This window comes from Triticum aestivum, chromosome 7B (assembly GCF_018294505.1).
Source record: "Triticum aestivum cultivar Chinese Spring chromosome 7B, IWGSC CS RefSeq v2.1, whole genome shotgun sequence".
NCBI lineage: Eukaryota > Viridiplantae > Streptophyta > Magnoliopsida > Poales > Poaceae > Triticum > Triticum aestivum.
Genome location: NC_057813.1, coordinates 65617747 through 65642075, shown reverse-complemented (window position 1 = coordinate 65642075; position 24329 = coordinate 65617747). Strand labels below are relative to the sequence as shown.

Below are 24329 nucleotides of genomic sequence, written 5' to 3'. Positions count from 1 at the left end.
TCCGCTAGTGCGGACAACAATCAGGCAAGGGCGGGTTGGTTATTGCCTTGGCCTCCTGCCGAGCGGCCTGGGTTCAATTCCCATGCGGTGCGCTATATATAGTTTGCAATGCCCTCGTTCCATCATGATCGAAGAGATGGGAAGCCGTTCGGATCTGCCCTGGAATAAGTGTGTTTGCCAATTATATTTAATATATATATATAAAGTATATATATATATATATATATATATAAGAATTTAATTTGGGACATGTATGAGTAAGCAATTAATATCACGCCCATCATAGTAAATAAGGTCCTCCCCAAGAGAAGAATTTGCATGTATTTTCTAATTTATGCAAGGGTTTGTGCTACTATATATGACCTTTGTCCTTTCTGTAAAAAAAATAAGATATGAGTGAAGCCCATGTCCAACCGATGAAACTCGTGAATTTTTTTGTATATTTGATTGCTAATATTATATCCTACCTAAAATCTTAAAAGTGTAGCTTCACTTTTTTACCTCTTCGAGCGCACACCTGTGCGGGTTGTCCGATAGAATCGAATGGAGGAAAACTGCTAGGGATGAGCCGCAATTGATTTCATGTGGTCCCAATGGGCTGGGGGAAATTCATCACACGAGACAAAACTCGATGGACACCATGCATTTACTTACGTTTACGAAAAAAGTCTACAACTTTCAAACCGTGTGTCAAAACTACGAGTATATGTTTCCATTGTTAGCCTTCTTGCGAATAGCTCTTTAAAACTAGACTATATATTGATATGTTTCGACAAAGTCTTACTCTGAGAAACTTTAGTGCTACAAGAACTAAGTTTTGTATTAGGAGAAACAACTTTATGATTGTGCAAGGCAACTTCCTATTAGATTTGGAAGAGTGTAGCATGTGCCTGCATTTTTTTTTGCGTTTTTGGAAATTTAAAAATCTATAACTTTTGAATCGACCGTTGGAGTTGAGATTCATTTTCGCCCTTGAAGTTGACTCATGTGGCACTAAACTTGCACACAACTGCTAATTAGTTACATGCAATACTATGAAAATTCAAAAACTAAGTAGTTTGGTGTTTATGAAGTTCCATACTATTGCTAATTAATTAGTTGCGGCTGTACTCCAAAAGTTGCCTACTATGATTTTTAGTTGCCTACCTGAAAATTAAGGTATCCACATTGCTATGATAGGTTGTCTACCTTGATGATACTTAGTTGCCAGCAATAACAATACCCCCTCTCTCTCAGTTTACAGGGCGTGCACGTACCCCTAGGTCGTCAATTTGACCAACCTAATACAAGTAATATATTACAAAAAATATACCAATATAAACTTCAGATGTTCTATTTTCAAAAGGTATATTTTTTGTGTTATATAGTTTATATTATGGTGATAAAATTAGCAACATAGGTATACGCGTAGGATTTGTAAACTGAAACGGAGGGAGTAAAAAATAACTCGATATTTTTTAGTCAGAACAACAATACAGTCTAAGGGCATTAGAGACTTTTCATTGCATATACCTAGATAAGTTGAAAATTAGGCACCAAAAAAAAACAGATTGGCTTATTATCTAGGGCTTATTTTCATAGGCCCGTATTTGGGGCTTACTTTTACATGAGCTTATTTTCACAGCATAGCTCAAAAGAGCTAGGCTTTGGCTACCTTTGAAACTTAGTTTCCGACTTCCGTACAATTTTAGGGTACTCATTAGACATGGTAGAGAATTTACGGGTAGACAGTTGTGGTAGCCAACTTACAATATCATTAGGTTAACTGACATCATGGAAAATGAACATGTAGAGAGTTGCTTCTCGTATCATTAATTTTGGTTCATGTGCCTCTAAATTGTTCCATATGAGGTCTAGTTTCGAGTAGCTATCTGTGAGGGGTCCAAAAGTGAAAACGGATCCAAATTACGACGTTCTACTTAAAAGTTGTAGCTTTTTGAAAAAAAAATCTAAACATGCTTTCTTCTTAGTTGGAGTGTGTAGGCACGAACTTTCTTTTTGTGGGTGTGTGTCTACAACCACTAGCCAACAAAGCGTGTAGGGCGCGCAGACAAGGTGAGTCGCCGTTTCCTTTTCAGTCGAAGTGAAAAAAATAAGCATTCTTTTGATGGATGTGTGCCTAGGACCACTCACCAGCAAATTACTAGCTAGACACGTTCATAGTATATTTATGAGGTAAATACAGCACAAGTCACAGAACTTGCACACGACGGTCAGTTTAGTGTATAAACTTATAAAATACGTGTTTTTAGTCATCTAACTTGTCATCTTGTTTATATACGGTGCTTTCTATCGTATCCAGCTGTATCATTACGGGTGCCAACGTGATGGGGCGTACAGTCAGTGGCTGAGGTGGTGGTAATCCGCACGCACTGTTTTTTCTCAGATAGCACCCTTGCATTTTATTTATTTATATGCAGAAAATTCTCAAATAAAAGTAAAAAAATTGTTGCACACAGTGGGATTTGAACCCACAACCGACCATGATTCGCCCCGCATAGAAGCCACCAGACCAACTGCAACTTTGTGTTTAACGGAAAAAATTATCTTTATATAACTAGACCACGCGAATTAAAATAAAATCAAAACGGAGACAAGGTAATCCCCGCTTCGAGCTTGAGGGCGCAGTCCAAAAGAAACCTATATGCATTCATTTTGAAGTATATTTTCTTTTATGTACATAATTCACATTCAAACAAAAATTTCGTTCATTTGTCCTAAAAAACTATGTACATTCATTTTGACCTATATTTTCGTATATCTAGATTTTCAAATTTTAAATTATTCAAACTCAAAAAAATGATGTTGATTTGTCCAAAGAAATTTATGTACATTAATGCTGCACTATATTTTCTTTTATCTAGATTTTAAAATTAGAAATATTCTAATTGAAAAAAATAGTTGATTTGTCCCAAAAATTTACGTACATTCATTTTACACTATATTTCCTTTTATCTAGATTTTAAATATTTAATTATTTGAAATCAAACAAAAATTATTTGATTTTTTTTTGCGGGGATAAAGGGAGTTTCATTACGTATGAATAGAGTTACAGTCGAGGGGCCAAATGTCCTCGATACATGGTGGAGCCGAACCAAGCCACACAGCCGTAGCTCGTTCGGACCGGCTATATTTCGCCAGATGATCGGCAACTCTATTTTGAAGTCTACTAATCTTTTGTGGAAAAAACTCCCTACTACCAAGCAGATCTTTGATTTCGAGAACGATATGACCGTATCGCGAGTGAACCAACGCACCTTTAGTCAAGCTAGACAGCTGTTCATGAAGGTGCTTGCGATGCGTCTCGCACGGTGGATTGACGAACTTGTTGGCCCGGCCCAGTCTGCGTTCATCAAAGGCCGCTGCATCCAGGACAACTTCATGTTCGCCCGAGGGATGGCACACCACTTCCACCGTGTCAAGCGTGCCATGCTTTTCGTCAAGTTCGACATCGCCAAAGCTTTCGACAGCGTCTCCTGGCCATATCTGCTTGACATGCTCCGTGCTCGAGGTTTTGGTCCGAGATGGTGCGATTGGATCTCCATGCTCCTTGCCACCTCCTCGTCGCGTGTTCTGATCAATGGGGTGCCTGGCCGCCCCATAATCCACTATTGCGGCTTGCGTCAGGGTGACCCTCAGTCGCCGTTCTTATTCATCCTCGCCATGGAGCCCCTCCAACGGCTTCTCGATGTTGCAGTGGACACAGGGGTCATCTCCAAGCTCCAGGGCCGGCTGCCGCAGCTGCGGGCTTCCCTCTACGCCGACGATGTTGCTCTCTTCCTCAACCCCGTGAAGACCGAGCTGGCAGCTCTCCGCTCCATTCTTACTGCTTTTGGCCTGGCTTCCGGGCTTAAGGTAAACTTCGAGAAAAGTGTCGTCCTCCCCATAAGGTGCGAGCAGTTGGACGTGCATGACGTGATCTCACCTCTAAGGGCTAGGGTTGAGAGCTTCCCCTGCAAATTTTTGGGGCTGCCGCTGTCTCTTCGGACCTTGCGTAAAGTGGACCTGCAACCGCTGCTGGACAAGCTCCGCACACGCCTGGCGCGCTGGAAGGCCAGGCTGCTCACCCTTGCTGGTAGACTGGTTCTCCTCAACTCCGTCCTGACTGCTTTCACCATATACTGGTCGGCCGTCTATGCGCTCCCGCCATGGGTTCGTAAGGAGCTGGATCGGCTACGGCGTGCATGGTTATGGCGTGGGGAGGAGGTGTGCCATGGCGGGCACTGCAAAGTTGTGTGGAGCCGCGTTTGCCGCCCGCGCGATCTTGGCGGGCTCGGTATCGTCGACCTGGAGCGGTTTGGCATGGCGCTCCGCCTCCGCTGGCTCTGGGCGGAAAGGACCTCCGTCGTCCCCTGGCAGGGTTTACCGGTCCCAGTGACACTTGCGGAACGACATATGTTTGCGGCGACATGTGCGGTCACCGTTGGGGATGGCAACCGAGTCAGTTTCTGGTACGATAGATGGCTGCCCGAGGGCGCGCCGCTCGTGATCGCCCCTGATCTATTCAAGGTCTCAAGACGCAAGGTGCGCTCCGCGCATCAGGCACTGTTAGGGAGCAGATGGATTCAAGACCTCCGTGGCCGGGTGACCACCGACCTGTTGCCTTCCTTTGTAAGGCTATGGGCGTGTGTCAATTCCCGGCAGCCGCTCTCCCTTGGCACCATGGATTCCTTCCGCTGGAGGCTAACAGAAAATGGCGTCTACACGATGGCCTCCGCATATAGGCTTTTCTTCATCGGATCCACTATTTTCCCACTGTGTCAGGAGATCTAGAAAGCTTGGGCTCCGCCCAAACTCCGTACCTTTGCATGGCTGCTCGCCCAACGGAGGATCCTCACAGCCGACCGCCTACTTGCCCGGCATTGGCCCAATTCCTATTTTTGCCCGCTATGTTTGCGGAACCTCGAGACATCGGTGCATCTCATGAAGGAATGCCCGTGGGCGCGTCGGCTATAGGAAATGGTGGCGCACCGTTTCGCAGTCCCGGAACTAAATCCGGCTGCATGGACGCTGGATGTGCCATGGATCGACTGGATAAGCAGCATGAGTCGCGCGCCTTCCACTTGGAAGCTGGCGAAGTCGGTTGCCCTCCTAGTATTTTGGTGGATTTGGAAGGAGCGTAACATGCGCATTTTTGGCGGCGGCACGGAGCGCTCGCCGCGGCAAGTCTTGCATCTCCTGCTATCGGAGGCAAGCGACTGGGCGCTGGCAGGAGGCCGACATCTAACTCTGCGAGAGTAGCCCCTTTATTTCCTCTTTTTGCTTTCTCTCAATTTCTTTTTCCGCAAGCTAATGCGTTAGCCTGCACCCTGTACTCGGTGTTCCTTCGCCCCCCCTTCTAATCAATGAAATACGCAGCTCTCCTGCGTTTATTTCAAAAAATATTTCGAACCGGGGCTTCTCCTTTTCAGCACACAATTTTGTCGTTTTGATTTCTATTTTAATTAGTACGGTACGTGTTCAATAAATAGCACTAACTGTATATTTGACACATCAAACGTTAGTTGGTCTAGTGGTTTTCTATGCGAGGCGAAGGGCAGCAGGTCATTGGTTCAAATCCCATCCCATTCTTCATTACTTTCTCATTTTATTTGAGGATTTTCTGCATAAATTAATAGAATGTAAGGGTCCTTTCTGACAACAAACCGACCTCAGCCACTGACAGTGGCCCTGCCACGTTGGCGCGCGTATGGATACGACTGGGTATAATGAGAAGCACCGTATATGAACGAGGCGACAAGTTAGATGACCAGAAATACGTATTTTACAAGTTTGTGCACCAAACTGACCGTCGCATGCAAGTTCTATGACTTCTGGTGTATTTACCTCTATATTTATCAATACGGTAGGTGCATGATAAAGTGGCATAGAGTACTAGCTAATAACGTTTCCAAGAGAATCTCCGCGGCTTTAGAAATCAAATCAAATGTAGTATTTTCTACTTAAAACCAAAATAAATCAAGTGTATTTATTGCTTCATTTAGCAAGAACATTTCCCATTGGCAAACGACAGAACAGCTTAGCAGTGCCTCAATTCCACACCTCGTGACCTGGTACTGCTATATATGTATGCGCCCATGTGTGCCGTGCACCATTGCACACAAACGCCAAGGTCGAGCAATGTCGTCGCCGTCGTACTCGTCGTACCTCGGGAGGCCGGCCTACTGCGCCATGGCCCTCGTCCTCCTCCTCACCCTGCTCTGCATCACCTTCCCCGCCTACCTGCGCAACCCGGTCAGCGTCGCCAGCTGCTTCACGGGAGCCGACGTCCGTGCCGCCGCCGCCCAACCAGCGGCGTCAGCGTCGGCGGCGTTGGTGGCGGACGACGGGGGCCGCCGCCCGGACCAGCTCAGCATCCTGGTCGGCGTGCACACGATGCCCAAGAAGCACTCCCGGCGGCACCTGATCCGGATGGCGTACGCGGTGCAGCAGACGGCGGCCCTCCGCGGCGCCGCGCGCGTGGACGTCCGGTTCGCGCTCTGCGCGCGGCCGATGCCGGCCGAGCACGGCGCGTTCGTGGCGCTGGAGCGCCGCGCCTACGGCGACGTGCTGCTCTTCAACTGCACCGAGAACGCCGAGGACGGCAAGACGTACACCTACTTCGCGGACCTGCCGGCCATGCTCGGCGCCGCCGGGGGCGAGGGACGCCCGCGGCCGTACGACTACGTGATGAAGGTGGACGACGACACGTACCTCCGGCTGGACGCGCTGGTGAAGACGCTGCGGCGGGCGCCGCGGGAGGACATGTACTACGGCGTGGGCCTGCCGTTCATGGACCGAAAGTCGCCGCCGTTCATGCTTGGCATGGGGGACGCGCTCTCCTGGGACCTCGTCCAGTGGATCGCCACCTCCGACATGGTCAGGAGGAAGGCCAAAGGTACGTACGCCCTCCCTCTGCTTGTGAACCACGAACTCCAGTAGAACATCTTTCATCACATGTCCTCGAAACTAATGGCGTGTGCATCAGGCGTGGAGGATGTGACCACGGGGAACTGGCTGAACGAGGGGGGCAAGGCCAAGAACAGGGTGAACATCTTCCCCAGGATGTACGACTACAAGAGCGCCGAGGCCAAGGATTTCCTGGAGGACACCATCGGCGTGCACCAGCTCAAGGAGGACATCAGGTGGGCGCACACGCTGGCGCACTTCAACGCCACCTACGGCGACCTCCGGCCTTCCAGAGAGGGGAGCTCATAGATTCATACCGTATGTGGAAGACCAGTAAATTTGCAGTCAAACTGCCTCACTGAAGGGCAGCCTGCCTAGAAATCCAGCAGTTTCACATGCATATCATACATTTGGCATTAATTAAACACTGAATTCCAGAGTTTCCAAACAGGGCCTGAATGTTGCATTATTTTCCACTTATAAGAGCATCATTTCTCTGCACTGATAAGAGCTCACTAGAAAGAACTAAAATACAATGAACAGCCATGCTAGATGTACAGAATGAAACCAGAGGCTTTCCTGGAGACAGGAAGGCGAAATATCTACTCGCCATTTCGATCCAAGAAAGGAACTCATCATCCCTGGGACGCCCTTCGCGGCTGCTTGGATCTTTACTAGAGGGAATGCTTTCCCATGCTCACCGACAGCTAGTCGACTTTATGAACGGCATGGCTATACATGTAATAGACCATCCTCACCATTTCAGTTTCTCTACTCAGCTCCAGACATGAATTCCCTGTTCAAGTGATCATCTGACAAGGGGTATGCGCCAACAAATGGTTGACATGTCTATCTCCACTGGCGAATAATCAGCTGTAATTATCGTCTGGCGGATGCAGCAAGGTGAACACAACAGATATCTTGTGCAAAGCAAAGAAGCGCTAGAGACCTTTTAACTAGGGGCAGGACTCTTTCTAGACCTTCTTGACTCCCTGGACTTGTGTTCAGGACCTGCCTCTTCCGGCATTTTGGCCTGGCTAGATTCACTTGCTCGAGACCTGGACTTGGATATCCGTCGGCTTCTTCTAGTTCCTGTGTGCTTTTCTGCATCTGCATCCGTTGGCTTCGACTTTGCTCTAACCGGCCTTGCACTAGAAGACCCACGGGATTTCCGTTTTGAACCCACACCCTGCTTAGCCACCTGTTTTAATCCTTGTTGGGTTTGACACTGGTCATTATTTTCTTGCACCTCTGAACAAACAATTGATGTTGAAGTTCCCTGCACAACGAAATATGTATATGTTATCGGCGAGCTTCAAGAACAAGAAAAACAACATGCAGAGAATAAAGGCTCGAAAACATTCAAATCATTAAGGAGGAAAGATTTTTTTTAATTTCATCACCAATCAATGATCGGCTGAGAATTTCGGTGTGAGAACATGTGAGAATCAGTCCACAAAATACAACACCAAACATAGAAGGCAAACATCATGAAACATCAGTAGCGCAGTGCTTGACATTTAATCATAGCATATCAGAAGAGGAAAAAACACAGTACAAGACATCTTGAAACATCAGTAGCGCAGTGCTTGACATTTAATAATAGCATAGCAGAAGAGGAAAAATCACAGTATAGTGCAACACCAGATTCATGTGCCAAGCATTACCTTGTTTGTAGTCGAACATGGTTCTGTGCCCTGAACTTGCTCATCTTCAGAATCATCCATTTCCTCACATTCAAACTCAACATGCTGGCTCTCTTCCTCGGAATCACTTAATTCTTCTTGTTCCATTACAATGCCTTGCATTGTTTCCTCACCAGGCCCTTCAGTGTCATGATGAGGACTAGCATTTCCAGGCTGTGAATTCGAAATACTAGCTCTGTCCTTCACAGGCCTTTCTGGCTGAATTCTGGATTTACTAGGAGTACTTCTCAAATCCTTTGCAATCCTAAAATCCACTGAGGAACATAAATGAATGTCCAAATCAATGTTGTTATCCCTCTCACAAGGGCTTGTGGATTCTTGCATATCAACACCGTTCTCTCTTTCGCTTGTCGACGCTTCCCTAACTGTTGACTGGTCATCCACTGGAGGTTCCCTAATACGACCGTCAGATTGATTAGAAAGTGGATGACAGTCCTCTTCCGGTACTTCCACATGCATCTCAGCTTCAGATCTTTGCAGCAGAGGATGGAAGTCGATGGTATTAGCATTGACAGGAGCTCTTTCCATGCAATCTGTAGTCTGCTTATTACTTTTCTCAACTTGAACTTTCTCAAAAGGGAAAAGATTATAATTTCTTGAATGACTAGTAAGATTTTGAACCAAATGGCTATGTGACGAAAGCACTTCTCGAGGATGCTGAAAAAGCAAAGGATGCATTTGAAAATCTTGCTCAGCGCCATCTTCCATCGAACGTGCATCATGCCCATGTTGTTGTGATCTGTCAGTAGTACTATGATGAGGGAAAAGATTTAGCTGTGTATAAACACATTCTGTAAAGGTTGGAGGTGGCACAGGAAACAGATCCTGCGCGGCATTCTGATGAAATTCCATCTGAGATATCACACGGACAGAAGGAGGAAGGTTTACAGGAGGCAAATCTGGGGCCAACTTGACGACATGGCTACCTTTCTCTTTAGACAATTGTGAAGCTTGCGGTTCATCCAAAGTCACACCAAACACCCTTTTAGTTGAAGGACCATCAGAAGCACAAGAGCTAAAAGGTATATATGCAGCGCCGACACCATGGCGCATACCATTTCTATTATGCTGCTCAAAGCGGCCATATGCAGAACCACATTCATCATTGAGGCTGGTGCCCGTTTGCATCATATTCATGCTCCTATTCTCTGTGTCCGCTAAAAATGCTTCATTGACATACGGATCATCACCATCACCATCATCATCATCATCATCATCATTTTCAACATCCTCAAAAGCATCATTATCAGTCTGTCACGAAAGCAATATACATCATGCTCAATAACACTACTCTAAATGGAAATAGGTATTCAAGGTTCTCTTGTGAGTTCGGTAACACACTAACCTCCTGCTCACGACCTACTTGTGAATCAGCCATGGAAGCTTTTAATTGCCTCCTCTTCGCTTCATATGTTCTTCTCTTTGCTTTCAAAGCCTCACTTTTACTGTAAGATCGCTGGACTCCATTGGCAACTCTCCACTGACGCTGGAGCAGCGAAGGATCTCTGTATGGCACAACAAACTTCCAAACAGATGTCCAATCATATTTGAATATCTTGAGCCCCTGCATCAATGTAGGAATAAGGGGAAAAGTAAGCAAATACCAATTCAACAGGGAACAGAAGATAGTCTGCAGAGACAGATATAACCACCTCTTCGATACGCTGCACTTCCTCACTACTCAATGGAGAATTCTTCATACGGCGCACATCCTGCATTATTTCAACCAAGAATATGCTTAGTACTTTGGTAGTATGTTGATTTTTTTCAAAGACAGCAGTCAAGTAAATTAACATCTACATCCTATTGGGGATCACCATAACAGCCAGTAGAGCACGAGGATCGGGTCATCCCAGTTTCAAACCAGTATTGGTTTTTGCTACACGGGAACATATTGACCTACTATTTTATAACACACAGGAGTGCTCTTTGAAACTTCCAGTAACAAGAGGTAAGATCATAGAGCCCCACCAAAGCACTATAAATTTCGTCATTGTTCTATACCCTTTAAAAATAGAGCTGGTACTCCCTCCGTCCGAAAATACTTGTTGCATAAATGGATGAAAATGGATGTATCTAGAATTAAAATACATCTAGATACATTCATTTCAAGGACAAGTATTTGCGGACGGAGGGAGTAGAAGTCATTTCTCAGCTTGCTTCTAATTATAATAACCAAATGTGATATGGTCCATATTACAGAAGTTGGCTTTTACAGTTTCCCAGGGATTTTTTTAGTCCTACTTTACGTTGACACATAAGAAAATCTGAAAAGATATGTTGCAAAAACATAAAAGATTAAAATAATGGTGATTCAAACACTGCTAATACTTCTTCAGGAGCTTCAGTACTTAGAATATCATTATAGAAAAGAAGTCTCTGCCGAGGAAACACATATCAGTTTCAAAACTAGATGATGGGATGAACCGGCACCACATACTTATTTATGCTAATCAGTTAAGACCTTTAGAAAAATATTCTTGAACCTCAAAGGCTTATAAGAATTCATTAAGCATATTATGTACCAGTAAATGGAAAGATGTATACCCCCCGCAAAAAAATTTGGAAAGATGTATACTTACTTACCTTGACTGGATTGTCAGTAGCTTTCGCTGAGCTGCGGTTCTTCTGTCTCACAAATATCTACACTACAAAAAGTTATGTTACTGAAACAGCATAAAGCATACAAAGAGAAACCGGGATTTTGAGCAGCTGAAAACTTGGTAAAGAGACTAAACTAAGCACTGGGCAAAATAAGAATTTGCCCATAAGATCTGGAGTTGTGGTTCTTAGCATTAGAGGATCAAGATTGATCTAAGCTTGCTCGTATAACGGCAACAAAAGCAGAACAATTTTCAGGCAGTAGCCTTTGTTGAAATTAAGCATATAAGAGTCACCAAATCTTTATTCAAAACATGCAACCTGGTGTATTAGTTATTAGGAGTAGATATCAAATTAGGCCGGCCGTAGTGCCGGCACCTAGCAGTTTGGAAACTCTCACTGCCATGTCAATACAATCAAAACAACACTTGTTTCTAATATCGACTCTTTAATGAATTCCATTTCTTCATACTATCTGATACTCAGACAAAGTCTGTCATAACACCAAGGGGCACCAAACAAGTGATGAGAATACTAAATTGGTATGTCTAGCAAATAATAGAAAACTGCGAGGTACTCAATGAAACAAATAAATGACACCACAATAGTACCTGATGCGTTGATTTGCAAGGAAGAAAACGCTTTTGTATCGCTTCCCAGTCATTATTATATTCCAGAAGTCCTAGAGCTAATAACCTGCAGGCAGAACATAAAGTAAGAATGTTACATAACCAAGAAAACAAATGATAGCACAGTTGTATTTGGATGATATATAATCATGCAATTGAAAAGGGTAATATATGATGCCACACTAAGCAAGTGGACAAAAAATATCAACCTTAATATGATTAACCACCCAAAAGGAGACCTTACAAAAATTTCAATATGAAGATGAAAGGACAGCTTCGTAAAGCCAGATACAAATTGCATAAAACAGTGACAGTAATACAGGAAAGAAAACATTACAACCTCAATGGAGACTACAATAAAATTTCGACATTCAGCATTCCTTAAATCTTACATTTTGAAGATTGAAATTCATGCATCATGGATAGATTAGAATTAACAGAAAAGAAAACCATAATGCATGCCTAATAAACGTTAGTGAAAATGTAAATCATACCCGTCCTCTGCATCAGTGAAAAGCAGTCTACTGACCATAGCTGCGGGAGGTGGCTTATGAGGAAACAGCGAAAAATTGAATAGTGGATAAAATCTCTGCGCCAATCTTGCAATATCAAATGGAACAAGAGCAACCGACTCCTTTTTAGTACTCTCAAAAAGGGTAGCAGCTAATGATTTCTTGGGCTGTGACTGGCCAGGTGAAGCTGGCGTTGATGTGGACACATTATTTGGTCTGTCTTGAGAAATATTGTTAGCATCTCTGCCAGTGCTAAGTACAGGTGATGGAAAAAGAGGTTCTTTCCTAAAGCGGATCCTCTCTGGAGTGCCATCCACATGGCTTTTTCTATACTTCACAACAGCTGTCAATTGAGTAAAAAATAAGGTGTTTAAGTCATGGCAAACAAGATGAAAAAGAGTATTTGCAAAAAAATGGTACTTGCGTACTCACCGCCTGCAACATCACTTAAATAGCTGAGGGCCAAATGAAGTGGCGATACATCAAGGATGGACATAACAGGATTCTTAATTAATGGAATCCATTGGCATTGCGAGCTCTCAGAAGAAGCATGACTAATTGCTGACCGAAGATGCTGCCCTTCGAAATAGAATTGTTGACGAATAGTGTTTTTCCTAGCCAATGCTTGATCACGGTAGCCAACCAACTCAACTATCATTTTTTTAACATCAGCAGCCACACGCTGTTTAGATGGGTCGAGCACGCATAGAGAGAAGGTTTGGATCATGAGCTGAACATGTTCATATATCAAAATATGCAATTGGCCAAGTTGCTCATCAGTAAACCCCTTCACTACAGCAGCACCAGTTGCTGATGATGATGAGGAAGGGATATTGATGTTCTGGGATGGATACTGCCCAGGAACCTGGGGTATAGTTGAGATATTTGGCACAATCGGTCGCAAATTAGGTTTAGTTGATTCCTGTTGATGATTGATTGCCCTAGACAACTCGGGTCTCTTCTTCCTAGTCTGAGGCCTATGACCATCTTTCTTATTCCTACCATTTATGCTCTTATCATTCTCGACATTTTCACCGCCATCACTTTCCAGGGCCTCCTCAATTTCGAGCTCAAAGTCCGCATCATTCTCATCTTCATCCTGGGCTTCATCCCCCTGGCAAGCCTGTGTGCCATCGCCTCCACCAGACAGGACAGCTGAAAGAAACTTGCGGTATTCCTCTTCCTCGTCAACATTCTGCAGGTCACCATCATCGTCAGATTCCTGGAGAAAGGTCTCTAACTCGTCGAGTGCGTAATTTGCCAGAGAGTATCTTGCCCGTGTCCGCCTGCAGATTGCATCTTCCTCGGTGCCTTCATGCAACAGGGGATGAGTATTCTGTACTGGTGGAGAGATGGAAGCTACAGTTCGTAAGGGTTCCTTTCCCAATCCATTAACATGGCCTTCTCTATTCTCACAATGCAAGTGGGTAGAACTGCTCTCTGGAACATTTACTTTGGAGGCACCTTTTGCTGACACACTTTCTTTGGGAAGCACACAATCACCTGCATTTCCATTACCAGAACTATTGCAAAGAAGCACCTCAGTGCTTGGTTGATTTTCAAATCTAGTTCCCTCGCATTCTGCCTCTGAGGTGAGGCTTGACGAGGTCTCGGATGGTGATCCTTCCCTATATAAAGGGTTGAAATCCATGTCATCGTCCTCCACATCATCATCGACGTCCATACTAAATGAAGCAAGGGTAGCTTAGGCAAGCAGTAGAACTGCCTACACCCTGTCATTCATTAGGTGAAGAGAAATAAGTTAACGGCCTTAAGAATGTTGCTTGCTAGAAACAATAAGAGGCACAGCAATGAAACTTAAGACTAATACATATAGCAAATGCCTTAAATAACACGTAGGTAAAGCCGTAAAGGATCGTGGCGAAGTAATTTTAGCTTTTTATAGGAGATGACTTATAGGTGCAAGACGGCCATTTAAGTTTGGGGAATGATATTAAGTCACAAAAGCTCATTTAGTAATTAACTCGACGGTCGCAAATGTAAATTCTTTTATGATTACATCTTTAGTTACAGTACATAAATACCAACAAAAGCATGCGACTATCTAGGATTAAGATGATGAACGAAACTTTCTTCACGCATTTCACTCGGCTTTTTTAGAATAAATCATATCTTCCAAGTCTTTGGAGAATCAAGCCGCAATTGATGATGACTAGAATGTATACAGCCACAAAGTAGGCATGCCTAGAGTGTAATACTTAGGAAGAGCCACATATAACCTAAAAACAACGCAACCTGGCCTTAATAACGGTGAAGCACGAACAAAAGCGACTAGTTACCAAGCATATTCGAACCCTAGTAGCATAACAGCGCCCGGATTTACAGAAATTCCTGTGAAGGGGAACCAAAATTGCAGGTTTCCTGGTGGGAGAAACTTCCAAATTCGCAATCGACCGAACGCGCCGTCGACAAATTGGTGAAGAAGATCGGGGCAGGGAGGTGAAATTAGGGCTTACAGTTTAGACCCGGTCAGGCGACCCCCTCCGCCCAGGGGGGGCGAGCGAGAGGCGCGTTGAACTGGGCACGGGGGGAGCGGACCTCGGATCCCGGGAGGGAGAGCTCGTCGCCGGCGGCGGCCTCGCGGGGAAGGAGGCGCGGCTTCGGCGGCGGAGGCGGACGACGGCGACGGGGAAAGAAGGTGCGGCCGTACGTGGTCGGTTACCCCCGGCGGAACGAAACGATCGAAATCGGGTGGCGGACCGACTCGCGACCCGTTAAGTGGACTCATGGGCCTAGCGAGGCCCACGCAGTGAGGTCAAACAAGTCCACCGCCCATGCGGCCCATTTAACGCTGTGACACTCGTTAAACCCTAGCCCGCTCCGACCCACCGTGCCGAGGCAGATCGAGCCGTCCATCCCGCGGGGCGAGGCGATCCGCGCCGTCCAGATACCGGCCGCTGCCTACATATAAGCCGCCCCCGCCTGCGGCCGCCGTCGCGTCGCCCTCTCCCACCCGAAGCCCCCCACCCAACCCCCGAGCCCCTCGTCTCCGGCGGCGGAAGGAAGCGGCAGTCATGGTGAAGGGACGCACTGGACAGCGCGTCAGGCTCTACGTCCGGGGCACCATCCTCGGCTTCAAGAGGTGAGCGGCCCCTTCTTGGCCCTGCCTCTCGGGCGCTGGATCTGGCCATTCATTTCTTGGTGCGGATTGAGCTGCGCGCTAATGGCTATGTGGGGGTTGATCTGCAGGTCGAAGTCGAACCAGTACGAGAGCACGTCGCTGGTGCAGGTCGAGGGGGTGAACACCAAGGAGGACGTGGCGTGGTACGCCGGGAAGCGCCTGGCGTACGTGTACAAGGCCAAGACCAAGAGCAACGGCACCCACTACCGCTGCCTCTGGGGCAAGATCACCCGCCCGCACGGCAACTCCGGCGTCGTCCGCGCCCAGTTCAAGTCCAACCTCCCCGCCGAGTCCATGGTCAGTGCCCGCCCGCCCTTAGCTTTCGATGAGCTGCTTGCCTGCTTGATGGTGCCTTTTGCTGAGGCTGTTTGTTGCTTTTGTTTTGTGTGCAGGGGCGCAAGGTCAGGGTATTCATGTACCCGAGCAGCATCTAAGGTTAGCATCTGCTGCACTATCGTTGATGTTTGTTTAAGGCTGTGGCTTTCCTCTGCATGATTTACTCTAGCATGTGTCTTACATTTTGTCCTAGGCCTTGTGAATGACTAGGATGGATTTTATAGAATTCCAAGTGAGGTCGAAATATATAGTATGTCTGAAGTATATGAACTTGTGCAATGTGTCCATTGAGATACTAATGGTTTGGCTTGGGTCAATATGGTTGATGTAGGATTCTGTGTTCTTTGATTTGTTTTATCCCTGAATGATGCCTCCTAAGCAATACTGAGTTATTAATATGTACTGTGTATCCAGTTTGATCCGGGAACGTTGTCAATTATTATTAGCTTTGTTGCTAGCTTTAGTGTTGTGTCTGTGGAATGTTGTTTAGATGCCAAGGCTTGTGCCGTTTGTCAATCTAAAAGGCTCACAGTATGAAAAGTGGGGAATGCACTTACATCAAACGTTTTTATTGTTAAAAACTGATTTCACTTGAGTGTTATTAGTTTGTACCTCAAACTGCTGATTGTTTTCCTATTGCAAATTATTGGTAAGCAGGTATTAGATTTGATGTTATGGTAGCTGTATAATTACAATTGAAAGTCACCTAATTAATGTTTTGACATCAGAAGTTTGAGGGCTATTATTTCATTGGAATGCCACTCCTTATTTTCAGCAGCATAAAGTCTGCCTTATTTTCTGCTGTCTTCTGTTGCCTCAAATTATGAACATGATTTGCTTTTTGTTTTTCTAGCCATGTTTGACACATCCATTGTGTTGGCTATGCTAACGTTGCTTCTCTTTTTGTTTTGTTCAATGCAGGTTTTTTCGATCTAGGGACAGTAATGCTTGTTTCTTGTGATTGTCATGAGCTTTTTATGGTGAATCTATGCTATGTTGGCAACCGAAACTGATCATGTATTCTGAGAACCTGTGGAAGTTTTGGCTAGACTTGTTTGTCAAATGTGCGGACCATTTTAGTATATTTCTATATCAGCACTAAAGCGTAATTTGTCATGAGTTTGTGACTGTTTTCCAATGTTTTAGTGTTATATCAGATGTTCTCTGCTGTTTGATCTTATGATAACTCAAGATATATTCCTGATGCCAGCATGAATGATGGTCTATTTATTTATGTTCTTGTGGCCTGCTAGTTTGGCGAACCATATGTGAGCTGCATAACAATTTGCCTTCTTCTGGTATATTGGATTGGCAACAATCCTTGGATACACTCGCAAACATCTCTTGCATCTGGCATAATAAACCAACGGTTAAAGTTTTATTTTAGCACAATGATCATTGATTTGGACCCTTGTATAAATTGGCAAAAAAACTGATAGCCACCAGAACGGTCAACAACTGGCCACTAGACCATAAGGCAGACAAAGATTCATCAAAGTCATGTGTCCTTTAGGTTTGAGTGGCAACGTAGTCTCTCCCTTGGTACTATGAGGTCTGCAAGGAGATTGAGCGCGGTTACAGGAGTTGGTCGCGATTTTATTTGACCAATGCCTCTCATTCAAATATTTTTGGCAAGCCCAGTGTGTTCACAAATAATATTGCAAGATATTTTTCATGTGCCATGACCTAGTGGAATATCTGAACAAAAATTATTGAGCTCTTTTCGGTAAAAGTACTATAGCGGGAGATGTTATGTTGACTGTAAAAATAACTATGCAACATACATATTCTGTTTCTGCTTCACAGTGTGAACAATTGCCATTGTTGTGTGTCTGTTATTAGACTATCTATGTGGTTCACTAGTATTCTTCTTCACGAACTCATGACTACTCTTGAGTGATTAAATCTTTGAGGATTCAACATACTATTTGATCATACAATATGCTATTTCCTTATGTGAAGTTTTGAACATACAATGGGCTATTAAGTTTAAAAAATACATATGATGGGCTATTTGAAAATCCCAACGTTTAGAGGATTGATGTCTAATAGGATTTTGCTTTTGCATGTTAGCTCAAGTTTATCTCAATTCCGTATGTAAATATTTGTATTGCCTAATTCCACCAGTGTTTGCCTATATCACTATATGAGCACAATGCACTAGTCTTTTTGTACAAGATAAATAATGTTTATATAATTAGTTTGATTATGAGTAAGGACTTCTCTGCCAGTTCCAGCATATAAGCATACTTAGGTTGTGTGTTTGGGATGAATTTGATTCATCCCTAATTTTTCTTCCATGTGGTATGTGCAACACAGTCAAATGGTATTGTTGATGCATATTCTTGGTTAGATCATCAGTAAAAAAAGTAAGTATGAATGCATGACGCTTGCGCGACATGTGCTAACCTAATCTTATTTGTTACTCCCTTCGTTCCAAAATATATGACTCAACTTTGTAGTAATATATTACAAAGTTGAGTCATCTATTTTGGAACGGAGGGAGTAGGTCTGATCTCTCCCAGCAGAGTAAAATGCACAGAACCACCACTTTTTAGCGTCATACCTCTCGGAAAACCACCACTTTGCAAAATGTGACACTTCGTACCGAATCGAAAATTTGACAGTGGCAAAAAACATTGATTCAAAATGCAAGTATTTTGATGACGTCAGTAATCGGCGGGCCCATTTGTCGGGCTGAGTTGGAAGAAAAAAATGCCACGCAGACAAGTTGACTTGGTCTTCTTCTTCTTTCTCATCCCCTCTCTCTTTGGCATTTTATCAAACACTTTGTGTGCACTCAAGCAGGCGGTTGGGCAACACACCAGGGGTAGAGCAAGCATGTGTTATGTGTAGTCATGATAATGTTTATTTTGTATAGAAAGAACTCTTATTTGGTTAGAGCAATCCTCTAGTCAATTGATTTTTTTTTCATTAGGCAGAAAACAAAATTTTGTTAACTGTAGCAAGATTAATTCACGGTGCAAGCAAATCCATGGGTAAATGGAAGCAAGTTTATTTCCGCAACACTACATTGGGATGAAACGTCTTTGATGTGCAAGCAAAGTCACATGACACTTATGGAAGCAATTTTAGGTAATAATGAAATCAAGATCTGCTTCCTAAGGAAGCAAATAGCCTCATGTGATTTTGGGAAGGATTACAGCCCTGATTTGCGGAAGAAATAAACTAGGAAAGCATTCAAATTCATCCTACCGATCTCGTCCCTATTCTCCTTGATTTGGAGAGAGCGAGGAAGCATTGTTTAAGGAGTAAGAAACACACACACACACACACACACACACACACACAGAGAGAGAGAGAGAGAGATGCGTGAGTTACGGAAGCAGTTAAGAAGCAACAACAAATTAGGACGAGGTTCATCTAGCCTATCATGTGGCTTAATTATGTCATGCTTCCCATCCGATGGCCTCTGGCTAGTCTGATAGATGCAAACTATCTTTACTTTAGTCCTTCGAACTTAGTCTCAGTGACAGAGCCAGGGCTGGGCAGGCTGGGGCCATGCCCCCCCCCCCTTCCATTTTTTTCTTCTGAAAACACCCCTACATAATTTATCCATCTATCTATTGCCCCTATAAAAGCACGAAGTTTGGAGATCCAAATCCATTCTATCCATCCATATGGCAGATCCTACGGCCTAAAGCCCTCAGATATTTGGCGCTAATTGCAATTAGTGTTGTACCTCCTGACCCATGTCTTACGCTCTCCACCTCCAACGCCCCCCAGAAAATAAAGCCGCCCACGCCCATGCCCCACTCATCGCTCTTGTGTCCCACTCCCACGCATGTTCTTTTCATGCTCTGTTGCTAGAGTGGTTTGGCTTGTTGGATCAGTTTTTGGGATTGACTGTTGCCCCAATAGTATTTGGCAGTTCCATTCTTGGTGTTGTGCTTATTTACCATCTGGTGAGAGGTTCTACATGGTTGGGTTGGTTGTTATATGCTGGGCTATTTGGTTGGTTTTCATAACAAAGCAACCTTCAAAAGGAAGATGATCAAGTCTCCTTTTAAAATTGTTTTCGTCTTCTGTTCTCTCTTGGTGTATTGGGTAGGTCTTTAGAAGGGAGATAGCCCGAAGGAGCTGAAGTAGGGAGCGGAGCTGCTCAAGATCAATGCCGCCAACATACTGAGGCTTTGCCAAGGAGCATTTCAAGGAACTTCTGGATGAAGATGGTGCACTAGGATACGTCATTCTAGATTCAGGGATCATTGCCAGGGCTGTTGTTTTTTGCTGATGGTGTTTCGTTGTTCGCTGTATGAACTATCTTGGGGTATATTATCTTTCTGGATGTTGTTAGGTCTAGATTAGTGCCTTCAGGTTATTGCCCGATAGTGAAGGAGTTGATTGTGGGCGTGCGCAGCGGGTTTCTTGATGATGCCTCGAACTCGCACTCTCCCTTCTCTCCTCCTGTTTCTCTTGTTATGTCATGATTGTTGTATTATCTCCTTGTGTTTCTCTTGCGATGTCGAACTCGCACTCTCTTTTTTCTCCTCGTGTTTCTCTTGTTGTGTCCAGACTGTTGTATTTAGTATCTTTCTGGATGGTGTCAGGTCGAAAAAATTGTGCACATAATAACAGGGGGATTCAGTTCTTGACTTGTAAGGATTTAGTTTATGTACTACTGCTCCTAGAAGGTGCATTTCAAGGACGGGAAGGTGAGTGTTAATAACTTCAAAGGATGATCACATTTTCCTGTGAGTGAATTTTTTTGTTTCCATCAGATAGGCTTGATTTCTATGAAAATACATGGTTAATGCTTGCAGTTTATGCATGCAAGGTGTTGTTTTGTCTTTGCATTTGATGGGCAAAGTTGTTGTATTTATTAGCATGGTAACCTTGAGATCTTGAGGCAAAAGACAAGTGTCGTGTTACCCCAATGCAGTTTCCAAATGGTTTATTACTTCAAGCATCACATTACTTTTTATAAATATCTCTCGAAGATAGTCGGTTCACTCATGATTGATGACAAATATATTCGCTGATTTTTTACTTTGAGCTACATTTCTTTTGTATTATTACAACAATGTTCATTATAAGTATATATTTTTATTTTATTAACATATTATTTTCTAAAACGTATGATGATTTTATTCGCACGGTACTCGTGCGTTGCACGTGCATTTTTACTAGTTAGCTCAAAGTGGTCTAAATTTATGTGTTTGGCCTCCTCCAACCTCTCATGCTATGCAACACTTGATATGTATATGTGTCGCTTTTGTTATGTCCTATATGGGACCATGCAATTTGAAATGCATGTTTAGTTACGATTTGGAGTGGACTGATTAATTTTCTCATGTACTAGAATATTTTGTGATGATATTCACATAATTTTTCATGCCCAACATGTTCGGATTTCTTCTATGATTCGGGAAGTAGCAGAAGCTACTAATGAAATCAAATATACATCAAAAGTGCTAATCTGAGCTTGGGCACAGATGCACACTTTATCTAGACGGTTCATTTGCTTTGAGATCCGGTCTGCTCATTGCTGTAGGCAGAAAGTCCACATCTTAATCCTCCTCCGTAACCTTGATTGGTTTCTCCAAGCCGATCCCTCTACTTGCCCACGGTGTCCTCCTGCTATATTTTTATTTCTTTTCGCATGGTAATACGTGTCTCATTCATATCATGAAAAATAAAATACAAGTCACGTAAAGACCGGCATGACAAAACTGAAAAGATAGCAAAACATCGTTGAACTTAAAATCAACTATTGTCACCTGCATCCGGCACCACCACAACAACCATCAAAGGAAAATGATGGATTACCTTATCACCCGAGCTCAACGCGGCTCCATCGCTGATAATCAGCTTTGCGGACCTCGAAGGTGGCTCACCAAAAGTAAAGCAATTACCGGAACAAATCAGACCGGGGCAACACCCCGGACACGCCGTCGAACTCCAGATCAGGCACCCCACCACGACTAAGACGTCGAAGGAGAAAACCATATCTGACATCCATCAACTATGAATCCAACACATGTTCCGTCTTCACCCACGGTGTCCTCTTGCTAGCCCTATCATAAACAATGCAAAAGCAACTACATATTGTATACTGCATTAAAAAATACATATTATATATAGGTAGTAGGTTTCCATTTCAGGGTGACTGACTGTACTGATTTAGTATTAGTTTTGCAGGAAACAGCCACCCATGATGTCACGCCCAATATACGACACTATCCTAAAGAGACTCAAAGGTCCCACCAAGGATAGAACCACATATTGAAACGCTTTTGTAAGGTGGATATCATTACATCAACATTACATAATAGATGGGGATACATACAAGAGGCATACAATGCCACACGAGTACAACATCATCATACATAAGAGCATCATCCGACTACGGATGAAACACAAACAGAAACTCAACTGACATCCACGCTGCTAGCCCAGGCTGCCGACCTGGAAGCTATCCCCTGATCGAAGAAGAAGTAGAAGAAGAACTCCAAAACAAGCAAACATCGCTCTCGCGTCATGATCATCGCATAACCTGTACCTGCAACTGGTGTTGTAGTAATCTGTGAGCCACGAGGACTCAGCAATCCCATTACCATGGGTATCAAGACTAGCAAAGCTTAATGGGAAAGGAAGGGGTAAAGTGATGAGGTTGCAGCAGCGTCTAAGCATGATATGATGGCTAACATACGCAAATAAGAGCGAGAAGAGAAGCAACGGAACGGACGTGAAGCTAGCAATGATCAAAAAGTGATCCTGAACTCCTACTTACGTCAAACATAACCCAAAACCGTGTTCACTTCCCGGACTCCGCCGAAAAGAGACCATCATGGCGACACACATGGTTGATGCGTTTTAATTCGGATCTGGTGTCAAGTTATCTACAACCGGACATTAACAAATTCCCATCTGCCCATAACCGCGGGCACGGCTTTCAAAAGTTTATACCCTGCAGGAATGTCCCAACTTAGCCCATGATAAGCTCTCGCGATCAACGAAGGATATACCTTCTCCCAGGAAGACCCGATCAGACTCGGAATCCCAGTTTACAAGACATTTCGACAATGGTAAAATAAGACCAGCAAAGCCGCCCGATGTGCCGACAAATCCCGATAGGAGTCGCACGTACCTCATTCTCAGGGCACACCGGATAAGTCAAGCTACAAGTAAAACCACACTTCGAGTTTCCCCGAGGTGGCCCCGCAGGAAGCTCGGTTCGGACCAACACTCGAAGGAGCACTGGCCCGGGGGGGGGGGAGGGGGCTAAAATAAAGATGACCCTCGGGCTCCGGAAACCCAAGGGAAAAAGGGCTAGGTGAGGCAAATGGTAAAACCAAGGTTCACTACTAGGAAAAAGGCTACTAGCAGCGCGGGTAAAATGGTTACTAGCAGCGCGGGTACACGCGCTACTAGTATCGCGCTACAGCTAATAGTTAGTAGTAGCGCGGGTGAAACCCACGCTACTACTAACATTTTAGTAGTAGCGCGGGTGCAACCCGCGCTACCAGTAATGAAACAGTAGTAGCGCCTTAGGTTTTTTCCCACGCTACTACTAAAAAGTAGTAGTAGCCTGGATGCAAACCCACGCTACTACTAACAAAGTAGTAGTAGCGCGTCTGGTGTTTTCCCACGCTACTACTAACTAATTAGGAATTAAAAAAATAAAATCCACCAATTCCATTCTATGCATACAATTCCAACTAAAACAAACACATATTTGCAATAAACCAACATCATTACACATCATTACTAATCCAAGATTTATAATAAGCCAGCAGCATTAGAGCACATCCTGTAAGAGCATACATATTGTCATGGCTTTTCATGCCTTCAATTAAAACACCTACACTCCTTAAAGTCACTTACTCCCAGCTAGTGCAAACACAGTTACAAGCAAATCAAAATGCATAAAAACACCAAATAGTGGCATCCTATATCTCCAAATGATCCGCTCCCTCTGCATCCTTGCAAGCATCTTCACGATAAGCAAATCCGCAGGAAAAAAGTCAACTTAGCATCTACTCCCTCTATCAACTATCCAGAGTAGATTTTATCCATTGCCCTGGCCATGTTCAAGAAACACTAAATTAAGATTATTTCTACTCTAAATACAGGAGGCATCGAACAGAAAACAAAAGATGAGCAATATCATATAAGCAGAATAAAAAGGAGTTTGGACCATAGCATGGTTAACAATAAAATATAGTGCTCTAACAAAAGCAAGTGTGCAACATGTTGCCTTGTTCCCCTTTCAAATATCAACACACTAAAAAAAGGCAATAAATACAAACATATAATTTTGGACTACAACAAAAATCAGTTGCAGAAAGTTAGGAGGATTATATTGTTAAAGTATTCCATTTTCAGATGTTAGAACAGGATATTGCAAAAGCAAAATATATGAAGACCAAATAATTTTTATTAATTTGAGAATGGGGCAAGCAACCAGAAAATATCCATACATCAATGTGTGGCTCTGCCATCCCAATGCTGGCGGACACCTGCTTGACAAAGAGGTTGAACTTCGGCTTCA

The 24329-nt window shown here is 44.0% G+C and overlaps 3 protein-coding genes across 3 annotated transcripts; 2 read left to right on the top strand and 1 right to left on the bottom strand.

Annotated features, from left to right (window-relative positions):
* Positions 1 to 5983: 5983 nt before the first annotated feature.
* Positions 5984 to 7389, top strand: LOC123156782 (beta-1,3-galactosyltransferase 6). Its single transcript, XM_044574959.1, has 2 exons — positions 5984 to 6877; positions 6968 to 7389. The coding sequence occupies exons 1-2, from the start codon at positions 6070 to 6072 to the stop codon at positions 7195 to 7197; spliced, it is 1038 nt and encodes a 345-aa protein (XP_044430894.1). The 5' UTR covers positions 5984 to 6069; the 3' UTR covers positions 7198 to 7389.
* LOC123156781 (uncharacterized) lies at positions 7268 to 15048 on the bottom strand. Its single transcript, XM_044574958.1, has 9 exons — positions 14814 to 15048; positions 12769 to 14069; positions 12319 to 12679; positions 11807 to 11891; positions 11181 to 11237; positions 10247 to 10306; positions 9940 to 10158; positions 8556 to 9845; positions 7268 to 8167 (listed from the first exon to the last, which is right to left on the bottom strand). The coding sequence occupies exons 2-9, from the start codon at positions 14018 to 14020 to the stop codon at positions 7841 to 7843; spliced, it is 3651 nt and encodes a 1216-aa protein (XP_044430893.1). The 5' UTR covers positions 14021 to 14069; positions 14814 to 15048; the 3' UTR covers positions 7268 to 7840.
* Positions 15049 to 15213: 165 nt separating this feature from the next.
* On the top strand, positions 15214 to 17048 carry LOC123156783 (60S ribosomal protein L35a-1). The gene is made up of 4 exons (XM_044574960.1): positions 15214 to 15439; positions 15547 to 15775; positions 15871 to 15913; positions 16736 to 17048. The coding sequence occupies exons 1-3, from the start codon at positions 15372 to 15374 to the stop codon at positions 15910 to 15912; spliced, it is 339 nt and encodes a 112-aa protein (XP_044430895.1). The 5' UTR covers positions 15214 to 15371; the 3' UTR covers position 15913; positions 16736 to 17048.
* Positions 17049 to 24329: the final 7281 nt, after the last annotated feature.